At 44.9% G+C, this 16,405-nt stretch overlaps 1 protein-coding gene across 2 annotated transcripts in view; it reads right to left on the bottom strand.

Moving 5' to 3' along the window:
• CERS6 (ceramide synthase 6) overlaps window positions 1-933 on the bottom strand; it is a 198,349-nt gene extending 197,416 nt beyond the window's left edge. For both annotated transcript variants that reach the window (XM_038751397.1, XM_038751398.1), the window contains exon 1: window positions 591-933. In XM_038751397.1, the coding sequence (XP_038607325.1) occupies window positions 591-760 (170 nt within the window). In that variant the 5' untranslated portion in view covers window positions 761-933. The remainder of the gene's footprint in view (window positions 1-590) is intronic.
• Between the last annotated feature and the right edge of the window lie 15,472 nt (window positions 934-16,405).

The raw sequence follows: 16,405 nt of genomic DNA, 5'->3' as shown, positions 1-16,405 counted from the left end.
TCTGTAAAATGGGGATGAAGACTGTGAGCCCCCCGTGGGACAATCTGATCACCCTGTCACCTCCCCAGCGCTTAGAACAGTGCTTTGCACCTAGTAAGTGCTTAATAAATGCCATCATTATTATTATTATTATTATTATGTATATATACATACCTGTATATATGTATATACATATTTATTACTCTATTTATTTATTTATTTGTACATATCTATTATTTATTTTATTTTGTTAGTATGTTTGGTTTTGTTCTCTGTCTCCCCCTTTTAGACTGTGAGCCCACTGTTGGGTAGGGGCTGCCTCTATATGTTGCCAACTTGTGAGCCCACTGTTGGGTAGGGACCGTCTCTCTATGTTGCCAACTTGTACTTCCCAAGCGCTTAGTACAGTGTTCTGCACACAGTAAACGCTCGGTACATTCGATTGCTTGATTGAACTTCCCAAGCGCTTAGTGCAGTGCCCTGCACACAGTGAGCGCTCAATAAATCCGATTGATTGACTATTATTGTGTGTCCATGCGCGCGCCCTCGTGGGGGGTGGGGGAGAGGAGGAGGAAGAAGAGGAGGAGGAGGAGGAGGAGGGTGCCCCTTACCTCTCAAAGCCCAGCCGGGTCATGAAGATGCAGAAGGACAGGGGGAAGGCGAGGTACAGATCCTCGGCCTGGGGGAAGGTGGCTTCTTCTGTGTTCTTCAGATCCGCCCAGGTGACATTGTGGGGGAGCCAGAACCTCTCGTTCCAGAACCAGGCTAGTATCCCTGCCATCTTGCTTTGTCCCGACCCGTCCTGCAGCTCTTCCTACCGCCGAGCTGGTGGCGGGAGCACGAGGATGCGCGTTTGGGAGGCCCGGACTTTGCTGCTGTTGCTGCTGCTGCAAGCGGCGCCGCTTGCAACAGCTCGCTCGGCGCCCCCGCTCCCGCTGCCTCCCGCCGCGCTGGGGAAAAGGGGCGGCCTCGCCCGTCACATGGCAGCCGGGCTCGGCGCCCCGATTGGCTCCTCCCGGCGTCCAGCCCGCTCCCCCTGGCCCCTTGGGAGACGCCCCCGGAGGCCCGGCCCGCGCTCCAGCCGGGGCTGCAACCTGCGGCCCACCCCGGGCCCCTGTGCGTGCTCGCACATGCTCAGTGCGCCGGAAAGCCGACTCCGCTTTTCCGGCTTCATGCATTCAATCGTATTTATTGAGCGCTTAATGAGCGCGGAGCACTGTGCTAAGCGCTTGGGAAGTCCAAGTTGGCAACACTACACTAGTATGTTTGGTTTTGCTCTCTGTCTTCCCCTTCTAGACTGTGAGCCCACTGTTGGGTAGGGGCTGTCTCTAGATGTTGCCAACTTGGGCTTCCCAAGCGCTTAGTACAGGGCTCTGCATACAGTCAGCGCTCAATAAATACGATTGATTGATTGATTGATAACATAGACGGCCCCTACCCAACAGCAGGGTTTTCGGGCCCTGTCCCGCAAAGGTGGCCGCGTTGCAACGAGGAGTGAAAGGGTAGCCGCCCCTTAGCTGCAGCCTCGTTCCCCCCCCCCGTCCCGTCGTCAACCCCTCCCCGGCCCACGTCCTTAATAATAATAATAATAATAGCATCTGTTAAGCGCTTCCTATGTGCAAACCACCGTTCTAAGCGTTGGGGGATACAAGGTTGCCCCACGTGGGGCTCACAGTCTTCATCCCCATTTTACAGATGAGGTAACTGGGGCTCCGAGAAGTTGTGACTTCAAGGTCACACAGCAGGCGTGGCGGAATGGAATTCGAACCCATGACCTCTGACTCCAAAGCCCGTGTTCTTTCCCCTGAGCCACGCTGCTTCTCTACAGCATCCTTCCCTGGCCTGGAATGCCCTCCCTCCACACATCTGCCAAACTAGCTCTCTTCAAAGCCCTACTGAGAGCTCACCTCCTCCAGGCGGCCTTCCCAGACTGAGCCCCCTTTTTTCTCTCCTCCCCATCCCCCCCTCTGCCCTACCTCCTTCCCCTCCCCACAGCGCTTGTATCTGTACAGATTTATTACTCCATTTATTTTACTTGTACATATTAACTATTCCATATATTTGTTAATGATGTGCATATAGCTGTAATTCTATTTGTTCTGTCTATTTTGACACCTGTCTACATGTTTTGTTTTGTTGTCTGTCTCCCCCTTCTAGACCGTGAGCCCACTGTTAGGTAGGGACCGTCTCTATATGTTGCCAACTTGTATTTCCCAAGCACTTAGTACAGTGCTCTGCACACAGTAAGCGCTCAATAAATACGATTGAATGAATGAATGAATGCTGGTAGGGGGCAGCCCCTGCTCCCCAACCTTACTTGGCAGTGGAGGCGAGGGCAGTTGGAGGGTGAGGAGCAGGGCTTAGCACTCAGTAGACCTTTCTCACGGACCCCCAGACTTCCCCAAGCCCGTACTTGGGGGAGACAGACAATGTTCCACAAAGGCCCTTCTGTGTCAGGGCAGCCAAGGGGAGCGAGGAGGATGGAAAACCAACCAACATCCCCACCCAGAGGTAGGATTTATTAAGTGTCCGCTGGTCTGGAGTTCTTTGTGTTATTGTTCCCTGTTTATCCCCTTTCCCTCCTCCTAACTCACATTGTGGTCCATTAAGACAAGGGGATGAGGGACCAATGGAATGCAGAGGATGATCATCATTGATTCCCCCAACCACCAGAACACAGAGATTTGAGGTCAACATGGGATGGGCAGCTGGGAGTGGGGGTGGGGTATGTAAATCCTTTTCAAATGATATGTTAATTCATCTCTCAGGTACTGTATTAGGTGCTTGGGTGAGTACAGTATAATCGAGTTGGTAGACACAGTCCCTGCCCACAACAAGCTCATAGTCTAGAGGACAAGTCTCTGTAATAAAAATATTAATAATAATGATGATGATGGCGTTTATTAAGCGCTTACTATGTGCAAAGCACTGTTCTAAGCACTGGGGAGGTTACAAGGTGATCAGGTTGTCCCACGGGGGGCTCACAGTCTTCATCCCCATTTTACAAATGAGGTAACTGAGGCACAGAGAAGTTGTGACTTGCCCAAAGTCACACAGCTGACAATTGGCAGAGCCGGGATTTGAACCCATGACCTCTGACTCCAAAGCTCATGCTCTTTCCACTGAGCTACGCTGCTTCTCTGATATAGTGTGGGGGTTCCTCATAAATCCCAAGGACCATAGTGGGACAATTGTCCATTCATCCCCCTTACCAGTAACTTCTTATGGGTAAGTGGAAATCAGTTCCCAGACAGAGATCTAGTGACATATGGGCCAGACACATTGCACATCATAGGCTGATGCACAATTATCCTCCCCTTTGTCTGATCACCCATTACTTTCAATTATCAGAATCATCTATTTCAATTTGTTTCAAATGCTATTAAATTCAAATACTGTCAATGATACAGCATGTTAAATCCGCCGGACAGTTTTTTGCCATGAGAACCCTACTAAATTTCATCTATTTCATCTCTTAGAGCTTTTGAAATGTCTCTGTGATGCAAAAGATTAATGTGTCTGTTAACCAGAAGGCTGGTGGTTTGAGCCCCCCTCCCCCACCCTCAGGGATTTCAGGTGTTTATCCTCTACATCATGAGCTACTTATGGGCAGGAAATGTGCCCACCAATTCTATAGTAGTTCTCCCCTAAGTGTCTAGTACAGTATTTAGTACACAATAAGCACTCAAATACCACTGACTGATATCAGTTTGGGAGGTTCACAGCTTCACCCAGAGCATCAAATCTCCACTTTAGGGTTCATGTCACCTCATTCGAATTATATCCGAAAGACAGTAGTGCATTATAGAACTGGAATGGACCTTGAAATGTCATCAGTTCCATCCCCCTTCCTGTGAGCTAGAATTGGGGTTAGGACCTCACAAACCATTCCATATGGATTAGAATAGGTTTTCTTTTTTAAGGAACTTCAAAAAAGGAAAATCCACACTTGGTGAATTTTCACTCTCAGGATATTGTTCCTCCAATCTGCTGAAGTTTGGGATCATTCCTTCTTGCCTTCCTGAGTGGATAAGAACAGCTAGCCCCCATTCTTTTGCCTACTTAATAACCATAACACAATTACCCCTCACTTTTTCTTTCCTTAATAATGGATGGATGTACATTTTCATCATCTCATTCCCATAAACATTCATAGAACATAAGGACACAGTCTAGGGATACACAACATGTAGGCTCAGGACAGAAGTGGATAGGAGCCAAAATGGCTTTTATGGTTCAGGATGTTGCAAGTAACTCCCAGGGCCAAAAATGGATTGTCAGTCGTAGACCTCTGAGTGTTCTCCTAATACGGTTACAGCTATTTCAGGTTGACATCTCCGATCTGGATGGGGCTTTAATGAAAACAAAGCTATCTTATAGAAGTCCTCAGCTGCCCAACATGCCAGAGGGTGAGGGCTTAAATCTCATCTTCCCTTCCCCACCCTCCAACCAACTACCTCACTTCTTCCACAATAGACATCACTTGAAATGCTTTCCTGACAATCATGACAACCCTCACTTAGGCATGGGATTCCCAGCTGAACAAAATCACTGGTTCATTTTGTTGTCTTCTCTTGAACAATCAAAATCTATTTAAATGTTAATTTTTTTCATTGCCATGTTCTTTAACCTACTAATGTTGCAGCAGAGTCTAATTAAAATCTTAACCATGCCTGCTTTGCTGGGAAGCTACCCAGGAGGAGTGAGAAGCAGCCAGTGGCTGTGACTACAGGATGTATTCTCTGAAGACTAAATTCTGCCTGGCTACTGGAAGCAGCTCCCGACTAAATGATATGCACGTGTAAAATGGAAGATATTTGCTCTAATTTAGGAAATGGAGCATTTGTTTGTTAATCCTGGGTTTAATTCCAACTCAAAAGTGATATACTGTGAAATGGTAAAAGGAAACTGAGGACATCTACATAATTTAAACTGTAGTTTTTTTAGGCTGTAAGCTTTTGTTGTATGCAGAGAACTTCCCACCTCACTTTGGCTAGCCCCATCTCGTCCCATTAATCCCTGCCAAGACATTAAACCATATTAAAACGTATCTTCATTTTCACACTAATTAGATTCACCCAATACTTACTACTGTCCAAGACAGGTCCATGTTACCGTCCACCTTGGGCACTCACACCATGGAGCTGTAGACAGTTGATAAAACCATTATATGATCAAAATGACTCATCTGCTTTGGGTGGGGGGAGGCATGCCCTGCCACACTGAAATATTAGGTCATTAGCCCCTCTCAGATCCTGATAGTACCCCCGTGTTCATTTGAGTGTGTATAGAGAGTTTTTAATTGCCAAATCTCTATCCCCAATTTACCACTCTGTTAGGTTTATCATGGGCCAGGAATGTGTCATTTCACTAGTCTATACTTTGCAATAACCTAGTACAGTGCACTCATTAAGTGGCTGCTCAGTTAAATACAACTACTACCACCATTCTCACCACCTAAATATATGTGCTTCCTAGCCATCTCTCTGTGCAGCACTAATGGAACTTGGAAATTGGTGCCAGGGGAAGGTTTGATCAACCTCCCCCTAACCCCACCTATGTCTTTATGGAAGAAGTATGGGCAATTAAGGACAATTACTGAAGGAGACATCTGTGCACTTATTCTCTCTCTTAAATAATCTCAGCCACCAAACCACTGAGTTTGACTTCCCAGGTACCTGGAATGATTCCAGTGTTCTACTTCTAGGTTCACTCTAGAATCCAAACCCATTACTCTTAGCTAGGCTGATGTAACCGTGGGACTGGAGACTGCATGCAGTTCACCATCATGGAAGCCTCTGAACCCCCTCCCTCTGCTTCTGAGGGTCCCCCGGCCCCTACCCTCTGCTCCTGGTGCCCTAGTTCAATTCAAGCAATGGTGGTGCTGCTCACCAGGGCTAGGAGACAGGGCTAGGAACTCACCAGGGCTACATAAGGCTGAACAAGAATCAGAGAGGGATTTGGCCCCAAAGGTGATTATCTGCTCCTCCAACTTCCCTAGAGGTAAGTGTCAGGTTGGAGGGAAGCTTTGGATAAATAACCCTGTAGTGAGAATCAGCCATTAGGAGCCCAGGGGGTAAATGAGGAGCAGAGAGTCAGTCCTCACCTTCACTCCTGGCTGGGAGATAATTTCCCAAAATAGGTAGGGTCAACAGCTTGACCTAGTTAGTCCAGGTAAGAAGTTACTGCTCTTATTGTCAGTCTAAATGACACCCCCCCCCCCCCCCCCCGCAACTTTCTGCATGTAGGAACTAGTAGAAAAGGAGGGGAGTTTACATGGTTTAGAAATGGTTGGGGAAATCCCCACTGTTAGTTGGCTGATGAAGCAGGACTAGTAAGAAACATGGATTTTGCCAACCATTTTCAGCTGCTGTTTATAAGATTTTGTTAGCTATTGGTAACCTTCAGTCATCTTGTTCTAAACCAAACAAGAAACTAATTTCCTTCCTGCTGCATTTGTCTTCCAAACCCATTTTTATCATTTTTGTTGCTCTTCTCTGAATTCTCTGCACAATAGCTGTGATTTACTGTGTGTTCTTTAAAGTCTTTTGAAAATGAATGGTCATTTAAAAGCAAAATGTATAAAACAAACAAAAGTCATTGTCTCCTCCCTTGATGGGTATAGGCAGCACTATCCTCAACAAGGATCTCGTACACCCAACAGCTGCTACCCAGAGCCTTTTCCAACCTCTGATTGGCTGGAGAATCTCACACAACTTCTTGTATAGGGGTTAGCCATATCCATGTGATTGTTGCCAGCAGCTTCCAGAGACCATTACAAATAGCTCAAGCAAACTACAAAGAAGAGGGCATTGGGTTTGATGATATTTTTAGGAGCAGCAGAGGTGAAAAAACCCAGCTTAGCGCCAACTTTTTTTTTATGGCATTTGTTAAGTGCTTACTATGTGCAAAGCACTGTTCTAAGCATTGAAGGGCCTACAAGAGAGATTGTATGGTCAGTGTTTGGGACTTGGAGTGTGGCCTCATCTGAACAGGATAATAATGGTATTTAAGTGCTTCCTATGTGCCAAGCACTGTAATGAACACTGGGGTACAAACAAAATAATCAGGTCAGACATAGTCCTTGTCCCACAAGGAGCTTATAGTCTAAGTAAAAGGGAGAATTGAATCCCCATTTTTTACATATGTGGAAACTAAAGCACAGAGAAGTTAAGTAACTTGCCCAAGGTTGCATAGTAGGAAAATGGCAAAGTCAGGCTTAGAAACCAGGTCCTCTGTCTTCCAGATCCATGGTCTTTCTATTAGGCCATGCTGTTTCTCTTTGCTAGATTACTACTCCTGGAGAGAAGGAATTACGCCTTCTCTTTTGTATGCTCCCAAGAACTCAGTACAGTGCTCTGCAAATAGTGCTCAAGAAATTCTGTTGTTGCTGATGAAGATTAGAGTAGCTGAGAGACCTGAGATGTATGTTCTAAGGGGCTCAGACATTTAGTCCAGGGAAATCTAAGGGAACATTCTGCTCCGTCCAGGAAGCAGTTGAGAGTACAGGACCTTTTGAACCATATGTTTTTGAGTGCCTTTTGATTGGGGTCGGAGCCATTAAGGCACATGGGTGTTTGGCTGTGGCCATTTTGGTTTGGTCCAGTAGTTACTAACTCAGTGAGACAGAGCACTCCTCTCTCACTGTGCTCATTTCCTGGGCTACCTTAAGGAGTAGGCAGTGAGCAAAGGTCATGACTGATTTTTAATCTGATGAAAAAAAGCACTAAATGATTTTTTTTTTTCATTTTTACAACTGAAATTTATGTACAGTTAATGCTTCCAGGAAAAGCAACCCCTCCTGAAAGTGACTTTCTCTTTGCAGTTAGTCCACATCACCCAACTTTGACAAGAAAGGGCATCCAATTAGATAGATGGCCCAGTCTGACATATCAATTTCCTAGCAGCCATTCCTGCATGTTAATTATTGCATCTTCGTACTTGGAACAAGCACACAGCAAAATTTTCATCCAACATTATTTGAAATTATTTGAGCTCATTAGTAATTGAATAAAAATCTGGGTGTTTTATGTGAAAATAAAAGTTAAGTGGGTCTACATAAGAGTAGCATAACCTAAATATTCTGAAGATTAAGTGCATTTAATTGAAATGGAAATCAATAATGTGTGAAAATACCTCTGGCTATCCTAATTGCCTATGCTGTAGTGAATGATTTGAATTGTTAGACGATGATGTCACAGCTGAAGTGGTGTGCCTTAAAACCCTTTGCTAACCGGAGAATTGCAGGGAAGGAAGCACAAGCAAAATTACAAATCCTATAGTGCAGATGGGCTGGTTTCATTAACTATTGGGAAATTCTGAGAGAATTTCAACCAGTAGTGGGAAGATTCCTCATTTCAGTAAGTGGAATGGACTTGTCCTTAATTTTCCTTGGTGAAGAAGCTGCAGTTACTTTTGCAGTTCTTACATGCTTGCAGTCTGAGACCCAGTGTGAAGAAGGTTTACATGGTGAGATACTTCTCTCTACTTAAGCTATAACTAGGGTTCAAAGGAAGCTAGGATGAGCTAATTTGGACTTCTTTTATTCTAAAACTTTCCCAACCACCTACCCAGAAGCAAACCCTGAAGGTTGCCATGTAGCCAAGCACTTGGTGAGTGTCTTCTGGTAATCTGGTAATCAAGCTTTGCATTTGCAGCTTTAACCCTGAGTGGCCATTAAAACATTCTTTAAGTCTCAGCTTTTGTATCTTATGTGCTATTTTTCCCAGTTATAGTATTGATTAAATCATGACTTTGGCCAGTATTCTGTTTGGAAATCTGTTTTGGCCTTGATTGTTTGGATCCTGGTTGGGATTTCTAGTCCCACACTTCCCTTGGATTGGTCTGAGTACAAGATGGTTGACTTTTGTCTTAGTTTGGTGTTATTCAGCTAAACAGACTCAATTTTTCGCATCTAATAAGAATAACATTATTTGTATGTCCAGCCTGGGATGGTGGTACTTGAGCTGTAGTCTGAAGAGCATTAAATTCCTTCAAAATTTAAAAATATGATGAGTACCCATGACTATTTTTTTTCAGACTCCAAGAATCTGTATAGGTATGGGCTATTAGAGAATATAAGTACTCTGAATGCACTAGCTGTAAATTTTCCAGAAGGCTTCTTAACAGTTGCCACAGAATTATGATTAAAAACCAGATGCCCTTGAGCTTACTAAATGCTTATGAATGATTTGTCTTAAAAATATCATTGCAATCCTCATTTGCATTGCAAAACTGAATTCAGCTGCAAGTCTAGAAAGAAGTTTTAGAGGCTTTGTCATGGCACGTTGCCATGAGGTTATTTTTCCCTGCTGGGTAACGAAACAAACGTGCTAATTAATGGTGCTTAATAGTCCTCAAAATTAATTCTTTGTTACCTGTAGTATTTTAATTATTCCCCTGTGAAAATTAGAACTATGCCTTGGGCCTTTAAATAGCTTTGAGGTGACTTGTTGATGTGTGAGTCCCGACTACCTTGAAAGTACTTCCTGCGGTACCGTGAAGCTATTCCGACTTTATGGACAGAGATCCTCCATGTCCCCAGAACTGATGGTTTTTGAGGCGGCTTTACAAAGCGATCATTCCCTTTCTCAAATCTGTTAAGGCTCAATTTTGTTATTGGTCGTGAAGAGAGTTGAGGTGTAGCTGAGGTGTAGGGGGAGAAGAGAGTGAATAAATAGGAATGGGAGAACTGAATGAGTGTCTTAAAACTGATTATGCTTGATGTCGGGACAAATAGGTAATCACTGAAGGATTTTGAGGAATAGGGAGATGTGTGCAGAATGGGAATGATGCTTTAGAAAAATCGTTTAGGCAGCAAAGTGAAGTATGGACTGGAGAGGGCAGAGATTGATTGGAGACTGGGACGCTGATGCAGTAATCAAATCAGGATATGACAAATGCTTGGACCAGTGTCATGGTCATTTGAATGGAGAGGAGGGGATGGATTTTGAAAATGTTGTGGAGAAAAATCTCATAAGATTTGGTGACAGACTGGGAGGAGTGGTGGAGTCAATGTTAATGCCACGTTTGTGAGTTTGAGAGAGTTGTGTGGTCAACTGATGGTGGAAGAGAGGATTTGGGAGGGAAGATGAGAAGTTAAGTTTTGGAAATAACTGAGCTAGAGGTGCCCGCCTGATTAACTTGTGTCTATCCCAGTACTTAGTACCGTGCCCAGCTTTTTTTACCATGTAAAAAAGCAATTAGAAAAAAAAAACAAAAACAGGACATCCATGTATACATGTCCTGGAGGCAGGAAGAAATGTAAGGATGCAGCAAAGAAGAGATATCCAGAATAGCAAGGTAGATTTGGAAGTAATTCACATAGAGGTGGTAGTTAAAGCCATCAGAGTAGATGAGCTCCCCAAGGAAGTGTGTGAGGTGCAAAGAGAACAATTTCAAATGAGCCCACCAGGTTCCACTGCCTCTTCCCATCGCAGGGCAACCGCCACTCCATGTTGGAGGCCACATCCTCCAACCTGGGCTGGGAAGAAGGCCCTGGCGGTCGAGAGCTCAGATACACAGACATCTCAAACCAACCCTGCCATCTCCAGCCTTCTTTCCTCAGCCTCCCAGTCCTCTCTCAGGCTTCACCACATCCCATTGTCTTCCAAACTCTACCTTCATTCCCTCCCTTCGTGGGCCCTAAGTAGAAACTCTGAAGGATGGTATCTGGGTTATCCCAGCTGGAAAAATTTCAAAGATGTCTTCTTGGGGAAGCAGTATTTTGAACGCAACAATCTCTGTTATTATTACCCCCATCACCACCATCATAATGACAAAATTGCCTCTTTTGGAACAAAGGACTCAGATCAACCAAGACTCAAGGAGGTTAAATTGAAAAAGGGGCCAGGCACTTCAAAAGAATGCTGGAAAAGCACACAACAAAGGCAGTCAATTTGTGGGTGCCCTGGGGACTGGATTGCTGTTCTTTTCACACTGATTTTTTCAGCCACAGCCACACCAAAAAAAGATTGCTACTAGTAGCAACATCTAGACATATATGCCAATGCTTATATAGATTGAGAGAGAGAGAGAGAGAAATAGAGAAAATATATGGTATACAAATCTAATTTTATATATAAAATAAGCAGACCTGTACTTTTACAGGTGTGATTGAAGTAATGGGGGTCAAGAGAGAAACAGAAATAAGGGAAACCAGCAGGGGATTTTGAGAAAGCAGCCGAACCCCCAGGGATATGTCTTATATGGAGAAACACACACACACACACACAAACACACACACACACACACACCCCACCCCCCGCTGAAATATTTACCAACAAAGACAGGGCCAGCTCTACATCGTAGGCTACCCTGAGGCAGTGAAAAATTGGCCCCTCGCTCTTATTCTGTATGAAATCATCGTGCTTTGCTGTGTGTGTATTATTTTCCATATGGTATCAGTATGTTACACTCGTGTGTTTCTCCCGAGGGACTTCTAACCTCACCCCTTGCTCCACAGTCATTTTGTTCTCTTCCCAGATCTCTGTTTCACACTATTACGATTTGGGCTAGGTGCTTTCAAGCTTAATAATAATAATGATGGTATTTGGAAAGCACTTACTATGTGCCAAACACTGTTCTGAGCACTGGGGTAGATACAAGGTAATCAGGTTGTCCCACGTGGGGCTCACAGTCGTAATCCCTGTTTTACAGATGAGGTAACTGAGGCACAGAGAAGTTAAGTGACTTGTCCAAAGTCACACAGCTGTTAAGCGGCCTTAACTGCCATCCCTATGATAATGGTGATGATAATAATAGTAATGATAATAATTGTGGTATTTTAACAAATACCAAATATTTTAACAATGCTCACAGTGGGCCAAGCACTGTACTAAGTGCTGGGGTAGATACAAGATATTCATGTCAGACATAACCCCTGCCTCCGTCAAGGTTCACAGTCTAAGTAGGAGGGAGAATAGGTATTGAATCTCCATTTTACAGATGAGGAAACTGGGACACTGAAAAGTTAAGTGACTTGCCCGGGGTTACACAACAGATAAGTGACAGAGCTGGGATTAGAGCCCAGGTCCTCAGATTTCTAGGCCTATCCTCTTTCCACTAGGCTGCACTGATGATGAGCTTTGATGCAAGGGGATGTCTCGCTTGCTTACCATCCAAAGTCGCCCCTGAACAAAGGCAGCCTCAGTTCAGAGAGCAATCGTGGAGCACTTGTGGCGAGGGGAGAACGGGGAATGCTACTAATACCATTGCTGTCTGCTAGGCTGATGCTCAGACCTTCAGCCAGAAAGAGCTGTAAAATGGGGATTAAGACTGTGGGACATGGACTGTGTCCAACCTGATTAGTTTGTATCTACTCCGGTGCTTAGTTCAGTGCCTAGCACACAGTAAGCGCTTAACAAATGCCATTAAAAAAATAAGGGAGCTAGCATGGAAAGTCTGTTGCACAGCAGCAGGCTGGCAGCTCCAATAATGAGAAGAGGTAAGTGAAAATGTGTCTCCCACTCTGTCCTCACCATCAGCTGGTAGACTTCTTTCTCCAAGCCACTAAGGTGGCAAACATCTCTGTGAGTGAGAATAGGAGTTTGTGAGAGAGAGAGAGAGAGAGAGTCAGAGAATGAATGAATGAATGGATATATAGCAGCCCCATGATGACTGTAAAGGAGTAGGAAGCCTGTTGGCTAATCCCTTTTTCCTGGGATTTATTTTGGACATTAAGGCTGGGGACTCCAGTGAGGGCAGTGGAGGTGGTAAGCAAGAATCTTCCAAGAAAACCTCTGGAGTTGTGAGGCAAACTGTGATGTTTTCAAATACCATCCTTAAAGAGGTTGGCCTCACAATCATCCCCACACAATAAAAGCAACATGGCCTAATGGATAAAGCGCAGGCCTAGGAACAAGAGGATTTGGGTTCTAATTCCGGCTCTGCCACTTGTCTGCTGTGTGATGTTGGGAAAGTCACTTAACTTCTGTGTGCCTCAGTTATCTCATCTGTAAAATGGGCATTAAGACTGTGAGCCCCATATGGAACATGAACTGAATTCTATATGATAATGCTGTATCTACCCAGGCATTTAGTACAGTGTCTGGCACATAAGTGCTTAATAAATACCAATAGAAAAAAAAAATTCATGTGGCCTGACATGGTGAGACCCAAAGTCAAGCAGTCAATCAGTGCTATTTATTGAGTGCTTAGAGTGTATAAAGAACTGAACTAAGCACTTAGCACTTGGTTGATATTCACTCCAAGTCCAGGAAAGATTGTGGTGTGCATGGTATGGCCAGCTACAGTTAAACAAAATTTAGTTAATTTTGGGGGAAGGGCCAGAAGAGGAAAATAAAGAAACTGCCATCCCACCAAAGACTTGGATACGAAACAACTCATGCGATAATCAAGTAAACTTTTGTCACAAAGACTCAAGTTATGAGAGAGCAATAAAACCTGAAAAAAGTGGAAGATAATAATTGTAGTATTTATTAAACATTTCTTACATGCCTAGAACTGTATTAAGTGCTGGGGTAAATACAAGATAATCAGGTTGGATACAATCCCTGTCCCACAAGATCATCAGTGAAGAGAGATGCGAAGTGGTAGTCCAGATACTAATTTGTCCTCTGGCCTGCCGCAGCCCTGGCTAGCATAACCAGGCTTCAAGAGCTGGCCTAGTTCTCTGTCCTGCCCTGAGCCTCTAAATCCAAGAAACTGGAGAAGGAGTTGTGGGGTCCCCCTGATTGACACTCTAGGAGACAAGTTGATACAATACCCAGCAGCTCAGCACTTGGACCATCTGAACAGCAGCATCAAACTCAGGAGTTGCTAAAGAAGATACGGAGGGAAAGGAAAAGACCAAGTGCAGGAGAAGAGAGGAGTCAATAATAATATTTTTTAAGTGCTTACAATGTATCAAGCACTGTTCAAAGCACTGGGGTAGATATAAGCTAATCAGGTCAGACACAGTTCCTGTCCCTCATGGGGCTCACATGGGGAGAATTATTTAATTCCCATTTTACAGATGAGGCACAGAGAAGTGAAGTGACTTGCCCCAGGTCGCACAACATTGGAGTTGGGATTAGAATCCAGGTCCTCTGACTCCCAGTCCCATGCTCTTTCCACTAGGCCATGCTGCTTCTCAAGTGAAAGGAAGAAAAAGTAGAAGGCAGAGATTGGGGGGAAAAAGCCCAGAAGCATATCCCTCATCTCCCCACCACCAACCCTTGCATACAGTGGAAGTTCTCCATTTAAACATTCACATTTTGGAAAAATCAATGAGAAGTGAGTGACCTTCAGAATTTCCTCTCCGAAGTGTTTAATACAATGCTCTGCACACAGTAAATGCTCAATAAATATCATTGGTTAATTTCCTACCAACTCCCAGAGGGAGGGCTTTCGTAGGTAACAGTGATTTCCAACACACCAGCCCAGATGCCTAGGCAGTTTCTCTGCCTATACACTGTATAAAGTGGAATGGACCACATATGACTTGTCTTTGTTAAGGACCTTTGGTTGTCATTTCATCTAGATTTCATTCATCAGTATGCCGCCCTGAGACTCTCTAGTGGAAGTTGGACGGAGCATCAAGCATCACCCAGCGCAACTCACCAGAGATGACCCACCACCTCTCTTCTCAACCCCCCAGGCTTTGCCCAGTACGTGAGCTGCAATCTTAGTGAAATTAATTTAACGGAAAATTACTTTTTAGTAAACGTTATGTCTTTTTTAAACCTAATTAATCTAATTCAACCATGTATAATTTATCACTTTATTTATGGATACTTTTTAATTAAACCCCACCATAGTTTTTGATGCACTGAGAGACAGGCAGCTGGGGGGTTTCTTGAGCTTTCACAGTGGTCTGGGAAGACCCAGTTCTCGCCACTCAGGCTGAGGAGCCTATGGCGACCTGAAGCCAGCCTCCTTCGTCCCACATGCTACTGTGCTGCTCTCTCCACGTCACCGCCTCTCCAGAAACCCCTCGAGCCTGAGCAGGGGTCCCTTTCTGGAGGTAGCATGGCCCTGAGGCTGGTGGAGCTAGCAGGCTGGGGACTGGGACAGAGCAGTGGTCTCTGGGGCCTGTGGGATGCAGGGAAGGCCCTGCTTGCCAACCCAGGTCAGGTTCCTCTTGGGAAGCAGCACTTCCCTACTGGGTGCCCCTGGTCCCACTGCTTGGCAGAAAAACAGGTTGGTGGCGACACTAAGCTGAGAGCTAGCCCCACCTGGAATTTCAAGGGGTCCCCAGGGCGAAGCAGGTCTGCCTTGGGAACCCCTGGACCACTCGGCGGGGAGAATGATGAAGAAGCGGAACAGCTTGCCAGAGCAATGCAAGTGCAGCCAGCGCTATTAAGACATGTAATAATAATAATAATGGCATTTATTAAGTACTTACTATGTGCAAAGCACTGTTCTAAGTGCTGGGGAGGATACAAAGTGATCAGGTTGTCCCGTTGGGGGCTCACAGTCTTAATCCCCATTTTCCAGATGAGATAACTGAGGCACAGAGAAGTGAAGTGAGTTGCCCAAAGTCACACAGCTGACAATTGGCGGAGCTGGGATTTGAACCCATGACCTCTGACTCCAAAGCCCGTGCTTGTTCCACTGAGCCACACTGCTTCTCTAGTCTCCTGGCTCCCTCTGACCTCTGGCAATAATAATAATATCAATCAATCAATCAATCGTATTTATTGAATTCTTACTGTGTGCAGAGCGCTTGGGAAGTACAAATTGGCAACATATAGAGACAGTCCCTACCCAACAGTGGGCTCACAGTCTAAAAATTAATACTAATACTAATTAATACTAATAAGCACTTACTGTGTTTTGAGTACTGGGCTAAGCACTGGGATGGATATAAATAGATCAAACGTGGTCTCTGTCCCATCGAGGGCTCACGGCCCCCTAAAAGACAGGGACTGCATCTGACCTGATTAATTTGTTTCTACTCCTGCGCTTAGAACAGTACTTGATAAATAGTAAGCACATAACAATACCATAATTATTAGTAGCGGGGAAGGAGAGCAGGTGTAAAATCTCCATTTTACAGATTGGGAAATGGAGGCACAGAGAAGTGCCTGAGGTCACACTGCCGACAAGTGGTGGAGCTGGTATTAGAATCCAGATCTTCCTGTCTCCCAGTCCCGCCTCCTCTCCACAAGGCCCCACTGCTTCTCCAGAGCAATGAACCTGACTCTGCTATGCAGAGGACTGGGGGCCCCTAAAGCTTGGGGCCCAAGGCACTTGCCCTGGTTTACCCTTAACTAGAGGTGTCAAGTACTCTGCTCCCCAGCACACCCAATGTTACGTCCCCAGGTGACACTCCCAGTGAACTCATGAAAATGCAAGCTCCTCAGATTTTCCTGTTGACCACTTTCAGAAATTGCTCTTCTATTTTGGTTTTTGACTTCCACTATTCAGCTTTCTTTCCTTCCTTGTAATGTGTAGACGTTGGGAGAATATGCTGGGTTTGTGC

The sequence above is a fragment of the Tachyglossus aculeatus genome, chromosome 9, assembly GCF_015852505.1.
Source record: "Tachyglossus aculeatus isolate mTacAcu1 chromosome 9, mTacAcu1.pri, whole genome shotgun sequence".
In the NCBI taxonomy this organism is placed as follows: Eukaryota; Metazoa; Chordata; class Mammalia; order Monotremata; family Tachyglossidae; genus Tachyglossus; species Tachyglossus aculeatus.
The sequence above is the reverse complement of the archived record's forward strand: the minus strand, read 5'-3'. Positions and strand labels throughout refer to the sequence as shown.